Genomic DNA, 17,565 nt, shown 5'->3' with positions numbered 1-17,565 from the left:
GAGTAATTTGTTTTGAAAACTAGCAATGGTTTCAGATGTAGCATGAAATGATAGCTATCACCGAGGGGGGGGGGGGGGAAGGGTAGTTGGAAGATTGTAGGTTTTAAGGTTGGTGCAAATAACATCCAAACTGGTACCACCTTATGTAGTAGGGACATCAACAATTTGCTTAAGCTTCTGATCATTGCACAGATAATTAAGACTTAGTTCGTTCGCGTCTCCTGCTATGAGGATGCCGGCATTTGGATACTTAGTCTGAGTAATTTTTTTTTAAACCAGCAGTGGATTCAATTGTAGCATGAAATGATAGCTACCACTGAGGGGGGGGGGATAGTTGAAGTATTGTAAAAGGTTGGTGTAAATAACTTCCAAACTGGTTCCACCTTTTGTAGTAGGGAAATCAACAATTTGCTTAAGCTTCTGATCTTGGCAGAGATAGTTAAGACTTAGTTCGTTGCGTCTCCTGCTATAAAAATGCTGGCATTTGGGTACTTTGTCGTCACAAGTCAAGACTAAAGACTGAAGCCTTAGGTCGTACGTGGTTCTTATTCCAATGTGCAATGACCCAACTTTATGAATTAACCTACTAAATAACTCGCGATAAGGTAGGAGCTGGACGCCCTAGGGGAGAGGAGAGGAATGCTACATTGGATGTGCTTTGATTTGAATAGATGGTTGAGATTGTTTCTATGTTAAATTGTAGGAAAATTAACTTCGATGCGTCACTTGAAGAATGAAGTTGATCAGATAAAAAAAGATGTAGATTGTGGTTTGAGATTATCTGACACTCAAGTTCGGGTCCAGCATGGTGATGTCTTAGAATGCTATCAACTGTGAGTATTGCCTTTATCAGTTTTCTGTTAACCCTATTAATGTAACCCTCATAGAATTTTTTTTTCCTTTTTTTTCTTTTTTTTATGACTTTGTTGTCCATGGATGTTGTCCATAAGATATTTAGGTCATTTTTAAGGGATAATAGGGTTCCAAAAATCATGCTTTTGGCATTCCACCAGGAGTTGAACAAATAGTAGGACATTCTCGAATGGGTTGGGAAATTGCCATAAGGAGAGGCCATAAGGGGTGTTATTGGAGAAATTGAAGATCGAAGATCTAGATAGACTGATGCGGAGGAGGGGTATGCTCAGCTAGTACCCTCGCAAGGCTTGGTACTGCAAAGAATTATTGGTAGTATTAGCAATATCTGTAATGATTATAGGTATACATATACCTGAAAAATATTGCTTCAATTTTATATAAAATGCATAAAGTTATGTTTGGTTATCTTTGGGATTGAAATAAACCTGAAGTTTAGAGTAATAAAGGCCGTCGTATAACTCGTGGCTAGAAAATGTTTTATATTTATAAAAACATCAAAATGTAATGACTATACTTTCTGGGTTTTTTTTTTAGAGAGGGGTCATTGAGGGGCTTAAGTCATCATTGTTTTCGTCTTATGTCTCTTTTGTGCTACTGGCTTAATTTACAGTTTAAATCTGGAATCTTTGGATATTAAAATAATCTCTTAAAGTCCCGTCAAATTTGGCGCGGTAACTCCAACTGTAGTACCAGCTATGGCGCGGTAGCTTCAACTGTGGGTTGGTAGCTGTAACTGTGAGTTGCTAGCTCCAACTGTATATTGGTAGCCCTAACTGTGTTGGTTGCTCCAATTGTGAATTGGGAAACTCTCTATCAACATCATTTACTTGAGGTATGATCCTATTAGAATTTGGGTTTAACCCCTTATTATTTACATTTTCTTAGTAAAAATAGGTCTTCAGTTATTCTGGAGTTAAGCTTTTAAGATCTAGTTCAGTAAGTCCTTGTATTTGGTCTTATATTTATATTTGGTATAAACATTTTACATTAAATTAAATTTATATTAAATAAAATATTACGTATTAAATAAAATACATTTAACATACACCTCTTAAGATTTAAAAATTCTTTAACTTTTTATATTTAAGAGTTAATTTAAAATTTTTGGCAAACACTACAATTGCAATTTTTCTCATATAAGGCTATGCAAGGTAATTTCAAGATTTTACTATGTTTAACTTCAATATACATGTCATGCCTGTGTATGATGTCGGTAATATTTGAGCTGGCAGATGGAAATCTACCGAATATTCAAAAATCAGGCTTTTTACATAGAATGTATCCAGTTGTATATAAAATAGGTGATATGAAATTACCTATATAAGGTAAATTTAAGATTTTACTAGATTTAAATTTGATATAAATGTGATACCTGTACGTGATGTAGATAATATTTTGAGCGGACAGATAGAATTCTACCGAATATTCAGTAATCGATCTGTAAATATAGAATATTTCCATATATATATAGAATAGGGTATATGAAGTTACCTATATAAGGTAATTTCAAGATTTTACTAGATTTGACTCCAATTACTAAGTGACTGAGCTTTGCTCTTTGAAGCGAATTTTAGACATAAAAATGGTGTCCGATGTATATCCCCCTCCCCCGCGGAAACAGAATCCCCCGGGCCCTGATTCACACAAGAAAAATGTTATCATGTAATTTTTCTAGATTTAGTTGTATTGACACACAGTTTATTCTTTGCCTAGGCAATTCGTGAATGAATTACCTTGAAAAATACGCAGGAAAAACGAACTTACTCTATTAAAATTGCAGTCCGTAATAGCAATGTGTTTAGTTGAATATCTTGCTAAGATCACTCGAAGTTCAATTGACCTGTTCTGTCAGCTTGTAAAGTTCAATTGACTTATTGAAATCAAACAATCGCTTCATCAGAATTTTATAGAAATAGGGGATCAAATGCAATCCGGATTAAGCGGGCTGGGGGGGGGACGAATTTTTCCGAAGTCGTGACCTATCTAGATTGTTTTTTCACACCAGAAAATATTACTATGCCAATTTTTAGAATAAATTATCGTTATGTAAGATATGAATATTATACTTTGTACATGATGTAAATAATACTTCGAACCAGATTGAAATCTACCGAATGTATTGTAAGCTGTATATATAAAATATATCAAGCTTTATACAGAATAGGTAATGTGAACTTATCTATATAAAGTAATTTCAAGATCTTACTAGATTTAAGTTCAATAATACCTTGTATATTATGTAGATAATATTTTGAGTCGACAGATAGAAATTAAGTGAACATTCAATAGTCATGGTGTATAGTAGACTATACAACAATGTGATTTTGAAGAATACAACCAACTGTGAGCATTGCCAATGAGGTGGCCTCTTCGTCAGTTTCCTGTTATTGAGGCATCCCACCAGAAGAGTTCATGTGCAACCCGTTTTGTCCAAGCATTGGCTACACCGTTCCAAAATTTCTGCAAGTTTGAGGCTATACACACTCCTATCATCTTTCAGAAATAAATAAAAATGGTAGAATATGATAGACAACCATGAGGCTGCGGATGAGCCAGTAACAGGTTTTGCCGTGACTGGAGACGTGGGCTAAACTGCTTATTCAGATGGGTGATCGAAATTAGGAATTAGGAATATTATACAATTACGTCTTGCTGAATTATCTCAGGAATAAAAATCAAGGGAACATTTTGTAGATATCTTTTTTTTTTACAAGGGTAACCTTATATGGAGGTATCTTTGTCCCTTGTCTTAATCGTTTTTAACGATTAAAAGTTGATTGGGATCCTAGCTTCTATTTCTTCAAATTTTTATCAACGTCAAAGGAACGTTTTGTTTGTATCTTTTAGTCCATAAGGACAGTCTCTTATGGGTCTCTTTGCCCTTTGTTTTTCCCCTGTTTTTATGGTCTTGCTTTTACAGGGTTAAAGCTCCTCAAAATGTTTATTAGGATCCTGGATTCTAATTCTTTAAAATTTTATGACTGTCAAATGACCGTTTTGCTAGTACCTTTTAGTGCATAAGTTTTGCTTGGCTGTGTTTTCTTTTGTTTTGTTTTTTTTCTCATTTTTATCGTCTTTTTTAGAGTTAAAGTTCCTCAAATAGTTAATTGGGATCTTGCATTCTTATTCTTGATTTTTTTTTTTTAATGAACGTCAAGGGAACGTTTTGCTAGTAATTTTTAGAGCATAAGGCTAGTCTTACAAAAGTGTTTTTGTCCTTTTTTTTTCCTTGTTTGTATCGTCTTCTTTTATAGGGTTAAAGTTCCTCAAATAGTTCATTGGGATCTTGGATTCTAATTCTTAATTTTTTTTATATGAACGTCAAAGGAACGTTTTTCTAGTATTTTTTAGAGCATAAGGCCAGTCTTAAAAGGGTGTATTTGTCCTTTGTTTTTCCCGTGTTTTTATTGTCTTCTTTTAGAGGGTTAACGTTCCTCAACTTGTTACTTTGGATTATAATTCTTGATATTTTTTTTTTTTTATGAACGTCAAAGGAACGTTTTGCTAATAATTTTTAGAGCATAAGGCCAGTTTTACAAGGGTGTCTTTGTCCTTTGTTTTCGCTTTGTTTTTATCGCATTTTTTATTGGGTTAAAGTTCCTCAAATGTTGTTTAGGTTCCTGGATTCTCATTCTTAAAATTTTTATGAAAGTCAAAGGATCGTTTTGCTAGTACCTTTTAGTGCATAAGTTTTGCAAGGGTGTGTTTTCCTTTGTTTGCAAGGGAGCTCCTCAAACAGTTAATTGTGATCTTGGATTCTAATTCTTGATTTTTTTATATGAACATTAAAGGAACATTTTGCTAGTAATTTTCAAAGCATAAGACCAGCCTTACAAGGGTGTATTTCTCCTTTGTTTTTCCTTGTTTTTATCGTCTTCTTTTGTTGGTTTAAGTTCCTCTAAAGGTTGTTCAGATTCCTGGAATCTCATTCTTAAAAATTCTATGAACATCAAAGGACCGTTTTGCTAGTAACCTTTAGAACATAGGGCTAATTTTACAAGGGTGTCTTTGTCCTTTGTTTTTTCCTTGTTTTTATCGTCTTCTTTTGTTGGTTTAAGTTCCTCTAAAGGTTGTTCAGATTCCTGGAATCTCATTCTTAAAAATTCTATGAACATCAAAGGACCGTTTTGCTAGTAACCTTTAGAACATAGGGCTAATTTTACAAGGGTGTCTTTGTCCTTTGTTTTTTCCTTGTTTTTATTGCATTTTTTATTGGGTTAAATTTCCTCAAAAGGTTAAATTTCCTTTTAGTGCCTAAGTTTTGAAAGGGTGTGTTTTTCTTTGTTTTTCCCTCGTTATTATCGTCTTTTTCGGAGTTAAAGCTCCTCAAATGGTTAATTGGAATCTTGAATTCTAATTCTTGATTTTATATGAACATCAAAGGAACGTTTTGCTAGTTAATTTTTGGAGCATAAGGCCGGTCTTACAAGGGTGCCTTTGTCCTTTTTTCTCGTTTATATTGCATTTTCTTCCTTTTCAGATTTGAGTTCCTCAAGGCTTCTTATTCTTCGAATTTTACGTGTAAGTCAAAGGAACGTTTTGCTAGTTAATTTTTAGAGCATAAGGCAAGTCTTACAAGGGTGTCTTTGTCCTTGTTTTCTCGTTTATATTGCTGTTTCTTCCTTTTTAGACTTGAGTTCCTCAAGGCTTCTTGTTCTTCGAATTTTACGTGTACGTCAAAGGAACATTTTGCTAGTACCTTCTAGTGTATAGATCCAGTCTTACAAGGGTGTCTTTGTCCTTGTTTTCTCGTTTATATTGCCTTTTCTTCCTTTTTAGACTTGAGTTCCTCAAGTCTTCATATTCTTCGAATTTTACGTGTACGTCAAAGGAACGTTTTGCTAGTTAATTTTTAGAGCATAAGGCAAGTCTTACAAGGGTGTCTTTGTCCTTTTTTTCTCGTTTATATTGCTGTTTCTTCCTTTTTAGACTTGAGTTCCTCAAGGCTTCTTATTCTTCGAATTTTACGTGTACGTCAAAGGAACGTTTTGCTAGTTAATTTTTAGAGCATAAGGCAAGTCTTACAAGGGTGTCTTTGTCCTTTTTTTCTCGTTTATATTGCCTTTTCTTCCTTTTTAGACTTGTGTTCCTCAAGGCTTCTTATTCTTCGAATTTTACTTGTACGTCAAAGGAACGTTTTGCTAGTTAATTTTTAGAGCATAAGGCAAGTCTTACAAGGGTGTCTTTGTCCTTTTTTTTCTCGTTTATATTGCCGTTTCTTCCTTTTTAGATTTGGGTTCCCCAAGGCTTCTTATTCTTCGAATTTTACGTGTACGTCAAAGGAATGTTTTGCTAGTTAATTTTTAGAGCATAAGGCAAGTCTTACAAGGGTGTCTTTGTCCTTTTTTTTCTCGTTTATATTGCCGTTTCTTCCTTTTTAGACTTGATTTCCTCAAGGCTTCTTATTCTTCGAATTTTATGTGTACGTCAAAGGAACGTTTTGCTAGTACTTTTTAGTGTATAAAGCCAGTCTTGCATGGATGTCTTTGTCCTTTATTTTCCCATGTTATTATAATTTTTTCTTCTTTTTCAGGGTTAAAGTTCCTCAAAAAGTTGATTGGGATCCCGGCTTTTAGTTTTTCAAATTTTTTATGAATGGTTCAAAGAGTTAATTCTTTATAGATTCTTGTCATAAATAAACGTCAATTACCAAAATTATGTTATGCGTTCATTTCGTTTTAAAGGTGATATAGTCCATTTTTATATAAGCAAGAATTTATTTCCCTGTGTTCTTCATACATTAAGAATGCCCAGCTGCGGCTCAGGGTCTAAAATGACAAAAAAAGAAGAGGAACGTGATTGAGAACGAAGAGAAAAGAATGAGATTCTTTTAATTCCTTTTCATAAAGATTCTTTATTAAGCCATTAAATAACGGATCAGAATACTTTTTGCAAGTAAAATCCTGCTTATCTGTGCTTAATTGCAGGGGGGAAGGGCTCGGGCCCTCCGCCCCCTCAAATTGTTTCAGCATATTTATCTGTAATTTCTTTATAATTGGTTCAAGATTAATTCCTGACCTAAAAGTGTCTAGATGCTAGCCAGTGTATCTAGAGCTTCCCTTATGTCTTTTACTTTGTTTTACTGTGCTTTATTTTACAAATACCTTGTATTTTTCTCATGGTTTAGCCCATATTTATCTATAGTTTCTATCTAATTTTCTCAATTAAACCCTATTGGTTATACATTTTTCCTATTGGTCTAGAGGTTGCCAAATGCTTATTACTTTGTTTAACAGTGCTTTATTTTACGGTGCTGTGTCTTTCGTTTCTTTTACGGTGCAGTCCATATTTATCTATAACTTTCATTTTATCTGCTCAAAATAAGTTCCTGTGCATATGCCTGGCCTAAAAGTGTCCAGAGCTTTCCTGCTCTCTGGTGGCGCAGTGGCAATACGAACCTGGGGATCGATTTCCGCTGAATTTTTTTTTTGTTTCCAAAATAATGCATTTCTTTTACGCTCATTCCAAATTATTTTATCTTTCGGGGGAAGGGGGAGGGGGCTTTCCTATTTTGAGTTATATTAGTAGTGAAGATTGTTTTGCATGATTTTTTATTTACTAAATTGGACCTTAGACCCTGTTTCTCTGAACTGGCCATGCTTAGGTAGCTGATTTAGTCGTTATGTGTAAACATAACGTCAATTAACATTATAGTCAATTGACATTAAATATGTCAATTGATGTTGAAGATAGTTAATGTTTTTGATTTTCCACCTATTTGTTTTGCCCGTTTTTCTATTGTGGAGACTTACTTTAAAATATATTTTCGAATGTTTTGTGTCACCCATGTCGATAAAAAAACAAGATTTATGAATGGTGTGTAGTTTTCCCCGGATTTAGTTTCAAACTTATGCTATAGAAGCATAAAAATAGAAATTGATTCGAAAAGCCTGTACCAACACTAATTCTACCCTACTATTGTCTACGTAAATAGCGACGAAGACCACACCACCTTTCCATCATAAACAATAAGTAGAACAATAGGGAATTTCTTTTTATATAAGACAGTGGAACGCAACTTTAAATGAATATTTCATTTAGGTCCTGGTTGAACTTCCTTGAAGTAATGATGCTTGGGCTGTTTTGAATTTTTTTTTTTTTTAGTTTTAACGATTGAATTTTAATGCGAGTTTCTTTTATATTGGTTTTTCATTTTTTTTCATTTTTTTTTTGCTGAGGACGGCCCTTGGATATAGGGTCGAAATATTCAGTTAAAGTTGCGTTCCACTGCGTTATATAAAAAATTTCCATATTATTCTACTTATTGTTTACTATTGTCTGCTGATACTATCTTTTTTTTTATCTTGTTCTAGATTTATCATACAGATAGGAAAGAAGCTGTTCAAAGTTACCGTTCTTCTGATTTCAAAAGATTGTGGCTTAAATCCTCACTATCATTTGTCAATCATAAAGTTTACCCTTTAAAGTTCAAATTGCTCAACTCACCAACTTACGAACGGGATACATTGTTGGTCCTGTACCCTTGTGTGACGCTGATTTTATGCTCAGGTGTGTCTATAATGTGGCTTGGATCTAAAGACGCATTAGAATGCGTTAAAGATGCGAGACCTTCCCTATACCCAAAGCCTTGGGGAAGACACCCAATGTTTCAAGTGACTCGCCTTCATGATAATCTTAAACCTTTTATTCAATTCAATCACCCTTCAGAAAAAACAATAATAAAGATTGCAAGACGACAGTGTTGCCACCAACTCTAAAATTTCATTTTCATCGGTTTTTGAGATGGGGAATGAGAACCTGCAGTCGAGAGTTTTAGCTTGTCATGAATCGATTCGCTATCTCAGAATTCGTATTCTATAGCTTTTTTACCTATTTAGGCCAAAGTTGATGTTTTGCGGCAAAAATTGCACTTCGTCGGACTACTTTGAACGGAAATAATATGTATAATGCCTTCTTAAGTAAGGAAAGACGGAGGTCCTTGTCGAAATATTTGCTTATTTCTTCTTCTTCATAGTTCGCCACTGGCTGACAAAATCCTCGTTTTTTCACCTTTTTTGATTTTATTTCTCTTTTTGTTATTTTCTTTCCTCTGAGTTTAATGAAAGGACTACTTTGAACGGAAATAATATGTATAATGCCTTCTTAAGTAAGGAAAGACGGAGGTCCTTGTCGAAATATTTGCTTATTTCTTCTTCTTCATAGTTCGCCACTGGCTGACAAAATCCTCGTTTTTTCACCTTTTTTGATTTTATTTCTCTTTTTGTTATTTTATTTCCTCTGAGTTTCATGAAAGGACTACTTTGAACGGAAATAATATGTATAATGCCTTCTTAAGTAAGGAAAGACGGAGGTCCTTGTCTAAATATTTGCTTATTTCTTCTTATTCATAGTTCGCCACTGGCTGACAAAATCCTCGTTTTTTCACCTTTTTTGATTTTATTTTTTTTGTTATTTTCTTTCCTCTCTGAGTTTCATTTGTCATGTATAGCCAGTGTGGTCTCAGAATGTATTTAAATAAATGAAACACAAAAGAAACAGAAATTGAAATAAGTCAAACTCGAAACGAGCAGAAATTAATCTGAGTAGGATTCTAAACCCTATGCTTTCTAAAAGCTAGAATATAATTTGTACTTTACTGAAAAAAATTCAAATGAATTTACTGAAAAAAAATTATTCAGTGAAATGAAAAAAAGGGTTAACCAAATTTCGGAAAAAGTTGTAACTTATTTAGATCTTCAGGGCCAAATAATATTGGAGAAAAATAGGGAAGAGAAGTTGGTAGAACCTGCCAAATTTCAGAGGTTGAGCCAAGCATTGCAAAACATGTCACTTAACACCTTTTGAACAAGAACAGTGACTGTGTACAGCTTATGTCTAATTTTCCATTGTTTATGGCTGAAAACGATTTTATTTCAAGAAAATCTTCCTTATATACATATGTACAAATGTACACTAAAGACCAATTTGATCAACCTTATAATTTACTGCTGCATAATATATTCGTGCAATCAGAAAAATAAGGTATGCAGATAATATCACAATTAATAGATATGATTAAAAAATACACTTATCCCTCCTTTTCATCTTCTTCCTCTACAAGATTGTCCCTCCATATAAATAATAATCACAGAATAAGGCGATAATAGGAAAGTAAGATTATATAGGCATTCATCCTGCTGAGCTTTTTTGTACATGGTTTACTCCCTTTGTCAGAACTATGTGTCGCTTTTTCTTTTTCTTTTTTTTTTTTCCGAGAAACAAGTTTTCCCCGAGAAGCAAACGAGAAAAAAGTGCTGCATCCAAAAACAAATCATGTTAGAAATGTTAAAGCCAATTTTGGCAAATTCTGAAATTGTGGGGTACCAGACTGAAAGGACGTTTGGAATAAATATGTTATATTTTGTTATTCTGTTTTACAAATTGTTTAAAGAAGGCATTTCATATGGGGGGGGGGTCTGTTTTGCTAATCTTGTCCCATGAATATTTAAAAATTTTAAAAACTACTACTTCTTTCATTTCTAAATTTTGCTTGCATCATTCAGTTTTATAACCTGGGGAAAAGTTGGGGGGGGGGGGTAGACATTGTCTGCATAACTGTATTGAAGTTGTGTTTTGATATTAATACTTCGTTATCTGCATTCATTATTTACACCGGGATGTATTTCCTTGAGAACAATATAGATGATTTAGAACCATGTATCTTAAGCTCATCAGCATGAATAGCCAGTAGAATATCCCTCTCAAAGTTCATTCGTGTTTGAGTCCGTGGAGTTCATTCATCAGAGAGTCTGTTGACGTCACAAATCGTTTCTTCAGGCGGCCAGGAAATCCAATTTCATTGAAGAGCTCTTCGTTCGTGCTTTCCTAAAAGAGAAAGCCTTTATTCTTTCTTTCGAAAAGATAATAATTTGAGCAGTCTCTAGGTGTTTTGTATTGGGCAAGGAATTGCGTAGGGAAGATAGGAGTGATCGTTTCGTTTGTTTGTTTCTGACACCATGCAATAGGTCCCTGCTTTAATTTCGTCTCTTTCATTTTGTTTTATCTATTTCTATAAAACCGTGAAAACCTTAAACAATTGGTGACGTTTTGCATTTTATTTTAATGAACAGGTATAGCCTACATGAAAAGAAAGCAACAAGGCCGTACCCAGAGGGGGGTCAAGGGGGGATTGAACCCCTCCCGAAATGTTTTTTACTCGTAAAAACAAAACAAAGATAAATATAAACAAATGTTGTATGCGTTTTTGAGGGTTTTTTTTGTGTAACCCAACCCCTCGAAAAAAATCCTGGGTACGGCCTTGACAAACAACCTTCACAAAGGGTTCACAAGAGAAAAATAGGTGGGAATAGCGACTAAGTTGGTATTATTACGTTGTTATATCCTTTGTCGGTACTCCACCCTACCTCAGTTTTTTTTTTAAGATTTTCCAAAGTGAGGCTCTTCGTCCCGAGTAATCTTCAATCCTGTTATTGCGTAATAACAACTTGATAACACAAGCTTGTATTTCTCTTGAGACTTGCAAAACATCTTTATTATTCAAGTGTTATAATTAAATATATGGAAGTTTTGTATTTTATAACATATGGTAATTTCTCTCCTTGTTTTTATTTTATTTTGGTTTTCTATATATAGTTAAACTAAATAGAACATTCTCCGAGTATGGGGTGCTTTATTTTTGTAAGGGTTTTACCTTTTAGCTAAAATGTTATTGTTGTTATCTTATTGTTTTATGATATAATTAGTAATGTCGATCACTCCTATAACGGGTAGCGGACTCTTGGGTGACGGGTAACTGATACGAGTATATCTCTTTGATGCTTCAGATCCTCGCAAGGTAGTACGCGTTATGTATTTTACGTTTCTGTTTTATGCCTGTCGTACAACAATTTGCCTCTATTGGTTGCCTTATAGTCAGGGAAGATATTACCTTTTTAGTGTCTATATTTGATTAAACATAAATAAAGGAAGCGGTTTTTACTTTTTGGGTTCTTCTAGAATTAAATGTATCTCAACTCAGTGAAATACAAAATTCCAGAATTTTGTAGATAGGAGCTTGAAACATCAACAGTAGGGTTTTCTGTTACGCTGAATATCACCGTTTGATTTTCATTAAGATTCTGTCATTTTTAGGGGGTGTTTCCCCTTTTTTCGAAAATAAGGCAAATTTTTTCAGGCTCGTAACTTTTGATGGTTAAACTTAATGAAACTTGATGAAACACTAAACTTGATGAAACTTATATATTTGAAATCAGCATAAAAATCTGATTCTTTTGATGTATCTACTGGTATCAAAATTCCTGTTTTTTAGAGTTTCGGTTACTATTGAACCCGGGTTAAATGTTATTCTCAGTTATGTAATATTTTTTTTAGATCTTGACAATCACCTTCTAAGCCACGACTAAAAACTCACTTTAGTTTTTTCTTATGGGTTGGTTTAGCCTGGTGATATCAATCACGTGTCATTGGTAACATCAGGAACATTTGGTGAACATTTTGTGTATTTGTGTGTATATGTGAACATTTTGTGCAGTATAAGCTCAAAAAGTATGGTACAGTTTTTTTTATTTTTTCAAGCCAAGTCGTCTTTGACCAATACCAATGAGTGATACTACGCTAGTGCTAAAAACACGGGCCAATTTTAATCACATACTGAGATTCTGTGTCTATTCTTGTCAAAATTCCTTTCCACTGGCATTTTTTACTGAAAATTTATTTTTCTCAATTTTTATTTTCAAATAGGATAATGTACCAGTTACCAGCACCTGAAAGTGTGGCTTTAAACACAGATAGGTTGAATCACAGTCGACTAAATTCCTAAGACACTGCTTCATTGGGAAGGGTAGGCACTGGAGTTCTTGAAAACTTACAGTTTTTGTAAAAACAATAATGCCATCTGATTTTGAATTGCCCCAAAGTAAAACTCAGTAGGTCTAAGTCATCTACTGGCAACCAGGGAAAACCCAAAGAATCTGCCAATGGCTGACGATTATTTACTAATAACTGATGATATAAAAAAAGCCAGTTAGATAGCGGAGGTGAAATGGTGGCTTTTATACAACAGATATTTAAAAACTCATTATATTAAGTTATTTTCCTTTCAAATTAGAAAAAGAGCATCCTCTCAACCCAAGGCTTAATACTGCTATTAAAATACGTACGAAAGAACTTGGCTCTTCTCTTGATTCTTCTTTTTCATCAATTTGGACTACATCAGGCCCTCGATGTAACTGTGCAAATATTTCTTGTTTTCGTCTTGGTGTCGCTGGACGAAGTAGAACCATCTCTTTTTGACCATTTTTGGATACGGCTGCCTTCTCACTCGCTGCTTGTTCGTTCTCATAAACAGTTATGATAATGGCGTTGCTTGATTGGTTTTGTTTTGCTGAAGCTGCAGTGATTGTTGACTCAGTTTGCACATTGCGTTTTGACTTGGCGTTAAGGAGTGAATGGAGTTGACGGACATTATCATCGCTGTTGTGTCGTTTGTCGTTGAGAAGGGCTTCAAGCTCTCGCAGTGCATCAGGATGACGTCTTGATTCCCAGTTGGTTGGTCTCAATTCCCTGTCACTATAATAATTATTGGGAAATGTTTCTTCTTCATCATCGTATTCATCGTAAGTTGCTGTAAGTTGATTTTTCTTTACCGGCATGTATTGAACGTATCGTGGGTAATCAAAATATTCTGACTCGTCGATGTCACTTTCAGTTTCATCATAGATTTCCTCTTCGTCGTCTTCCTGAGATGGATATCGCGTTTCTTGTGTACTTTCAAGATTACCTTTTAGTTCTTGTGTATTTAAGTGCTGTAGGAAATCAAAAAATTCCTTAAGTTCTTTGTGTGAAGGATGTAGCAATTGATTGTCCGGTGTATCAATAATGTCTCGGTAGCTTGTTGGGTAAGCTTCCACGCTGCAAATAAGCCAAGCTGCTACTATGACCTAAAAAGTAAAGAATATATTAACACCCAAAACTCTGGTGACTTCATTAATATTAGCATGAATAAAAATCCCCTGCCAAAGCACAATTCAAAGAAAATAAACCTCTACATCTAAAAAGGCATGTTTCTTTCATATGAAACAGGGGAGAACGACTTCAATCAGAAAATGCGTTTTTATTCCATGTACGTCTTTGTCTGCAGAGGCATGTGTAGGTCGGCAAAGACGTCATGGAGGTATGACGGTGATCATATACGACATGATCACTACGGTGACCATGATCACCATGATCACTACTCCATATGTATATACGTCATGTAGGTATGTACTTCATGGAGGTACGGGTGACCAATCATGATCTGAAGTGGTGTGTATTTTTTCTGCGTCCATGGTGGCATATGCACTTTATGAAATGCACTCTGCTATGAAAGTATGAAAACATGATATAGGTCTTTTTGTTTTGTGGGCTATGATTTCAAGTCTTTTTGATATTGAAAAAATTGGTTTATTCATGGTATCAGTGCTAACTGTGATTCGGAAAATTCAAGAAATTGGTCTTTTCCGATGGAAGATGACAGCTTGTTAAAAACTGTACTTTCTGGAAATCGACCTCGGGCCAAACGAAAGCAGAACGTCCTTGACTGGGGGGGGGGGGGCGGGTCATAAGAAAAGACTAATGGAAGTGAGCTCTTCACAAAAGTTAGTAAAGAATTAACCTCTGAATTGTGTGAGGAACAGCATGAATAGTTTTTTAACCACAATCAACTTAGTTCTGCCATGAATTGCCAGCAATATAATATTAATATTAAAATTGAGAAAATGCCTTAGAATATATTATTGCAGATCGAACACTTTTCGTCCGATTTGGAAGGTTTACCATAAATTAATGATTTTGTTTATTAATATTGCTTTCGAAGAACCTTTTTTTTAAAAATAAAACAATCTTTTGTTAAAAAGAATCGTTACCATCAATTTACGCTTGTCTCTACTGGCTTTGTTTACATCGATCAAACAACGATAAAGATTTAAATGAAACTGATAATGTAAAAGTATCATACTTTCCCGCGAGAAATTCAGGCTTAAAGACAACAAAATATTATAGCTGAGGACCGTTTAGTGATTCTTTATTTGTATCATTTATATTAAACTGTTGAATTTTATATAGTAGATTTCTATTCGGGAATACTGCTTCTTATAGGTGAAGCAGTATTCGCTCTAGACGTATAAAAGCAGGAAATTCTTTGATTTTGCACTTTGCATTCACACGCTAATGATTTTGAGACAAAAAAGCTTCATTTCCTACTATTAATGTGACTGGAGAAAGGATACATTGAGATATAAACTTTTTTGACAGATTCGACGAAAAGAAAAAACTCTAAAAAGAGAAAAAAGCGTTAGAGAGAGAAAAAAACTAAATAAACAATAAAATCTTAAATAAATTCTGTAAAACAAAATCCAAATAGAATAAGAACTACGCCCTTTACCAATGTTAGTAAAACAGTAGCTTACTATGTTTTGAAAAAGAAAAACAGATATTTTTAAGCATCTCCAGAAGCAAATATGATACGGCAAAACCGCTTGAACCAGTCAGTAGAGCGTGCTAGGTTCAAGGGAATACCCTGGAATTTTTTTCCTGTAACTCCTTCGTAAATTAATGCAGTCGAGCTTGAAAAATCCCCCCCCCCCGGCAATGAAATTCAGTTTTGCTCCTGTACTGTGTATATGGGCATTTGAAACTGATTGCTTTGGATTTGGTCGGTTCTGAGGGTTCTTTCAAATTCAGGACCCGCCAAATATTTTATAGCGACCTTTGTACTACCTTATGTTGGGTTCTCCGGTTTTTTTTTTCATGTGTTGCTCACCAAATGAACTCAAGATGTGATAGATATTTTTTCAAGCCTCTTTTTCTTCCTGAAAAATAGTTGTTCGTAGATGTCTCTGGAGGGCAAGGAGAAAAAACATTTTTAAGAGGAGAAGAATCAGGAACGTGTTTAGTTTGTTTAAGAAGTGTCACATAATGTCTTAAAGGGACACTTTTGTCATTTTCTTGACATCTAAGGGGAAGTGGGGTAAATATGTTGTCTCTCCCTATCGCCTCCCCTAGACACTAGTTATCCAGCAAGTTTTCTTCTTTTCTTTGGCTTATGGGTCATTTTGACATATTCTCCAATTCATTGATAAATCGAATACAGATAAGGCACTTGCGGTATTTATTTTAAAGTTAGAAGAGACGATTTTGATTTTAAAACCCTTCGACTAGTTAAAACGTGTGCAGACGAATCTGGAGTATGTCCATTGGGGACTAAGTGAAATTACTTGGGCACTCAAACTCTAAGCACAAGATTCTAGAGGTGATCCTGATATATGGGCCACTAATCATTATTAGGGACAAAATATTTAACAGGAGATTTTTTTTTGTCTATTTATACTTTTTAAAACACGTCAAAGAAAAGAGAAAAGTTGACATTTGATTGGTCAAATTAAGTACCATAGTAAAGATATAATTTACGAAACCGCTCTTTCAAACGCCTCATTTCTGACAAATATTAGAATGCAAAGACCTAGGAGTTTTACGCTAGTAACCTAAAGAGCTCCTGGAATCTAAAATTTCTACGATAATTAGGATATAAAATCGTGAAAGTGTGGAAAGTTAACCCAGACGTGGTGAAAAGCAAATTCTATTCACCTCTTCTATTTTAGGGAAGCGTCCAGATCAAGTGGACAAATATAATATTTTTATTCAATATAACATTAAATATAATTTATTATATTTATTATATTATATTTATTACATTATTTTTTTATTATAATTTATATATCATAATTCTTTTTTATTATAGTTTATTATATTATGTTTATTAAATATAATATTCAAATATAATATTTCAAGTAACTGAATTGCATAGAAAATTTTATTCAATTTTAGAAAAATGTAAAAAAAAATGGAAACGGCGGCTATTTTAATATTTTGCTTAGAGAAAATAGGAGCTACCTGCATGGAATAGCTTTTATTGTTTTTTTGTTTTTTTAGAGTATAGATATGTTATTTATGTACTTTTTCCTCGCCTAGGTATTTTTGTGTGTTTTCTCAGCGATGTGGATTATTCTTTCTTATCGCCACTGCCAAAAAAAAAGTTATCACGTGGTAGAATAGATATTTGGTGGTTCTCTTGTGAGAGTTAAGCACAGTTGGTTGAGAGTTAAGTCTCAAATACAACCTTTATGACGAGAAAATTTGGAATTAAAATTTGTTCATTTTAATGGTTTGAATGTTAAATTAGAAGATTTCCACTTTTTATCTATCGGTCGTTTGCGTGAATGGCTGGTCAAACCTATTTAAAGCAACGAAAATCACAGAATCACAACGAAAATCACATTCAATCAACGAGAAGATTATCTAGGGCAAAAAGTAAAAATAGCACCAAAAAACGTTCTATCATAGATAATAACAACAAGTCTTGAATCAAAACTTTAAAAGTTGAATCAAATGATACTTACCAATAATGCCATTATACTTTTTTCTGAATTCCACATATATTCCACTCCTAATATTCGTAAGGGCTGAGCTTTAGCAAGACACTAAGTATTTTTGGAGTTTTTCCCAACTAATGTAACAAGCTAACCGTTGACGTCATTCCATTCTTCCCACGCGTATGAATGAACTAGCATGGCCTTAGCAGGCGAATAGAAACGCCTTCTCATTGGCTGAGTTCTTACTCTATCGATCTATTTCCACCGATGCTTTGGGAGGTAAGAACTGAATCTAACTCGAAAAATAACAATTTGCTTGTAT

General features: G+C 34.1%; 2 protein-coding genes across 2 annotated transcripts in view; one reads left to right on the top strand and one right to left on the bottom strand.

The window, feature by feature from the left end:
• Positions 1-6,534, top strand: part of mIF2 (mitochondrial translation initiation factor 2) — a 196,561-nt gene extending 190,027 nt beyond the window's left edge. The window contains exons 17-18 of the mRNA XM_089093213.1: positions 704-833; positions 6,410-6,534. Coding sequence (XP_088949339.1) covers positions 704-833; positions 6,410-6,452 — 173 coding nt within the window. The 3' untranslated portion in view covers positions 6,453-6,534. The remainder of the gene's footprint in view (positions 1-703; positions 834-6,409) is intronic.
• A 3,204-nt stretch (positions 6,535-9,738) lies between these two features.
• Positions 9,739-17,337, bottom strand: LOC148949157 (uncharacterized). The gene is made up of 3 exons (XM_089092851.1): positions 17,271-17,337; positions 12,996-13,775; positions 9,739-10,701 (listed from the first exon to the last, which is right to left on the bottom strand). The coding sequence occupies exons 1-3, from the start codon at positions 17,304-17,306 to the stop codon at positions 10,585-10,587; spliced, it is 933 nt and encodes a 310-aa protein (XP_088948977.1). The 5' UTR covers positions 17,307-17,337; the 3' UTR covers positions 9,739-10,584.
• Positions 17,338-17,565: the final 228 nt, after the last annotated feature.

The sequence above is a fragment of the Artemia sp. Qi Xiang Cuo genome, chromosome 8 (assembly GCF_049724085.1).
Source record: "Artemia sp. Qi Xiang Cuo chromosome 8, ASM4972408v1, whole genome shotgun sequence".
Taxonomy (NCBI): domain Eukaryota; kingdom Metazoa; phylum Arthropoda; class Branchiopoda; order Anostraca; family Artemiidae; genus Artemia; species Artemia sp. Qi Xiang Cuo.
The sequence above is the reverse complement of the archived record's forward strand: the minus strand, read 5'-3'. Positions and strand labels throughout refer to the sequence as shown.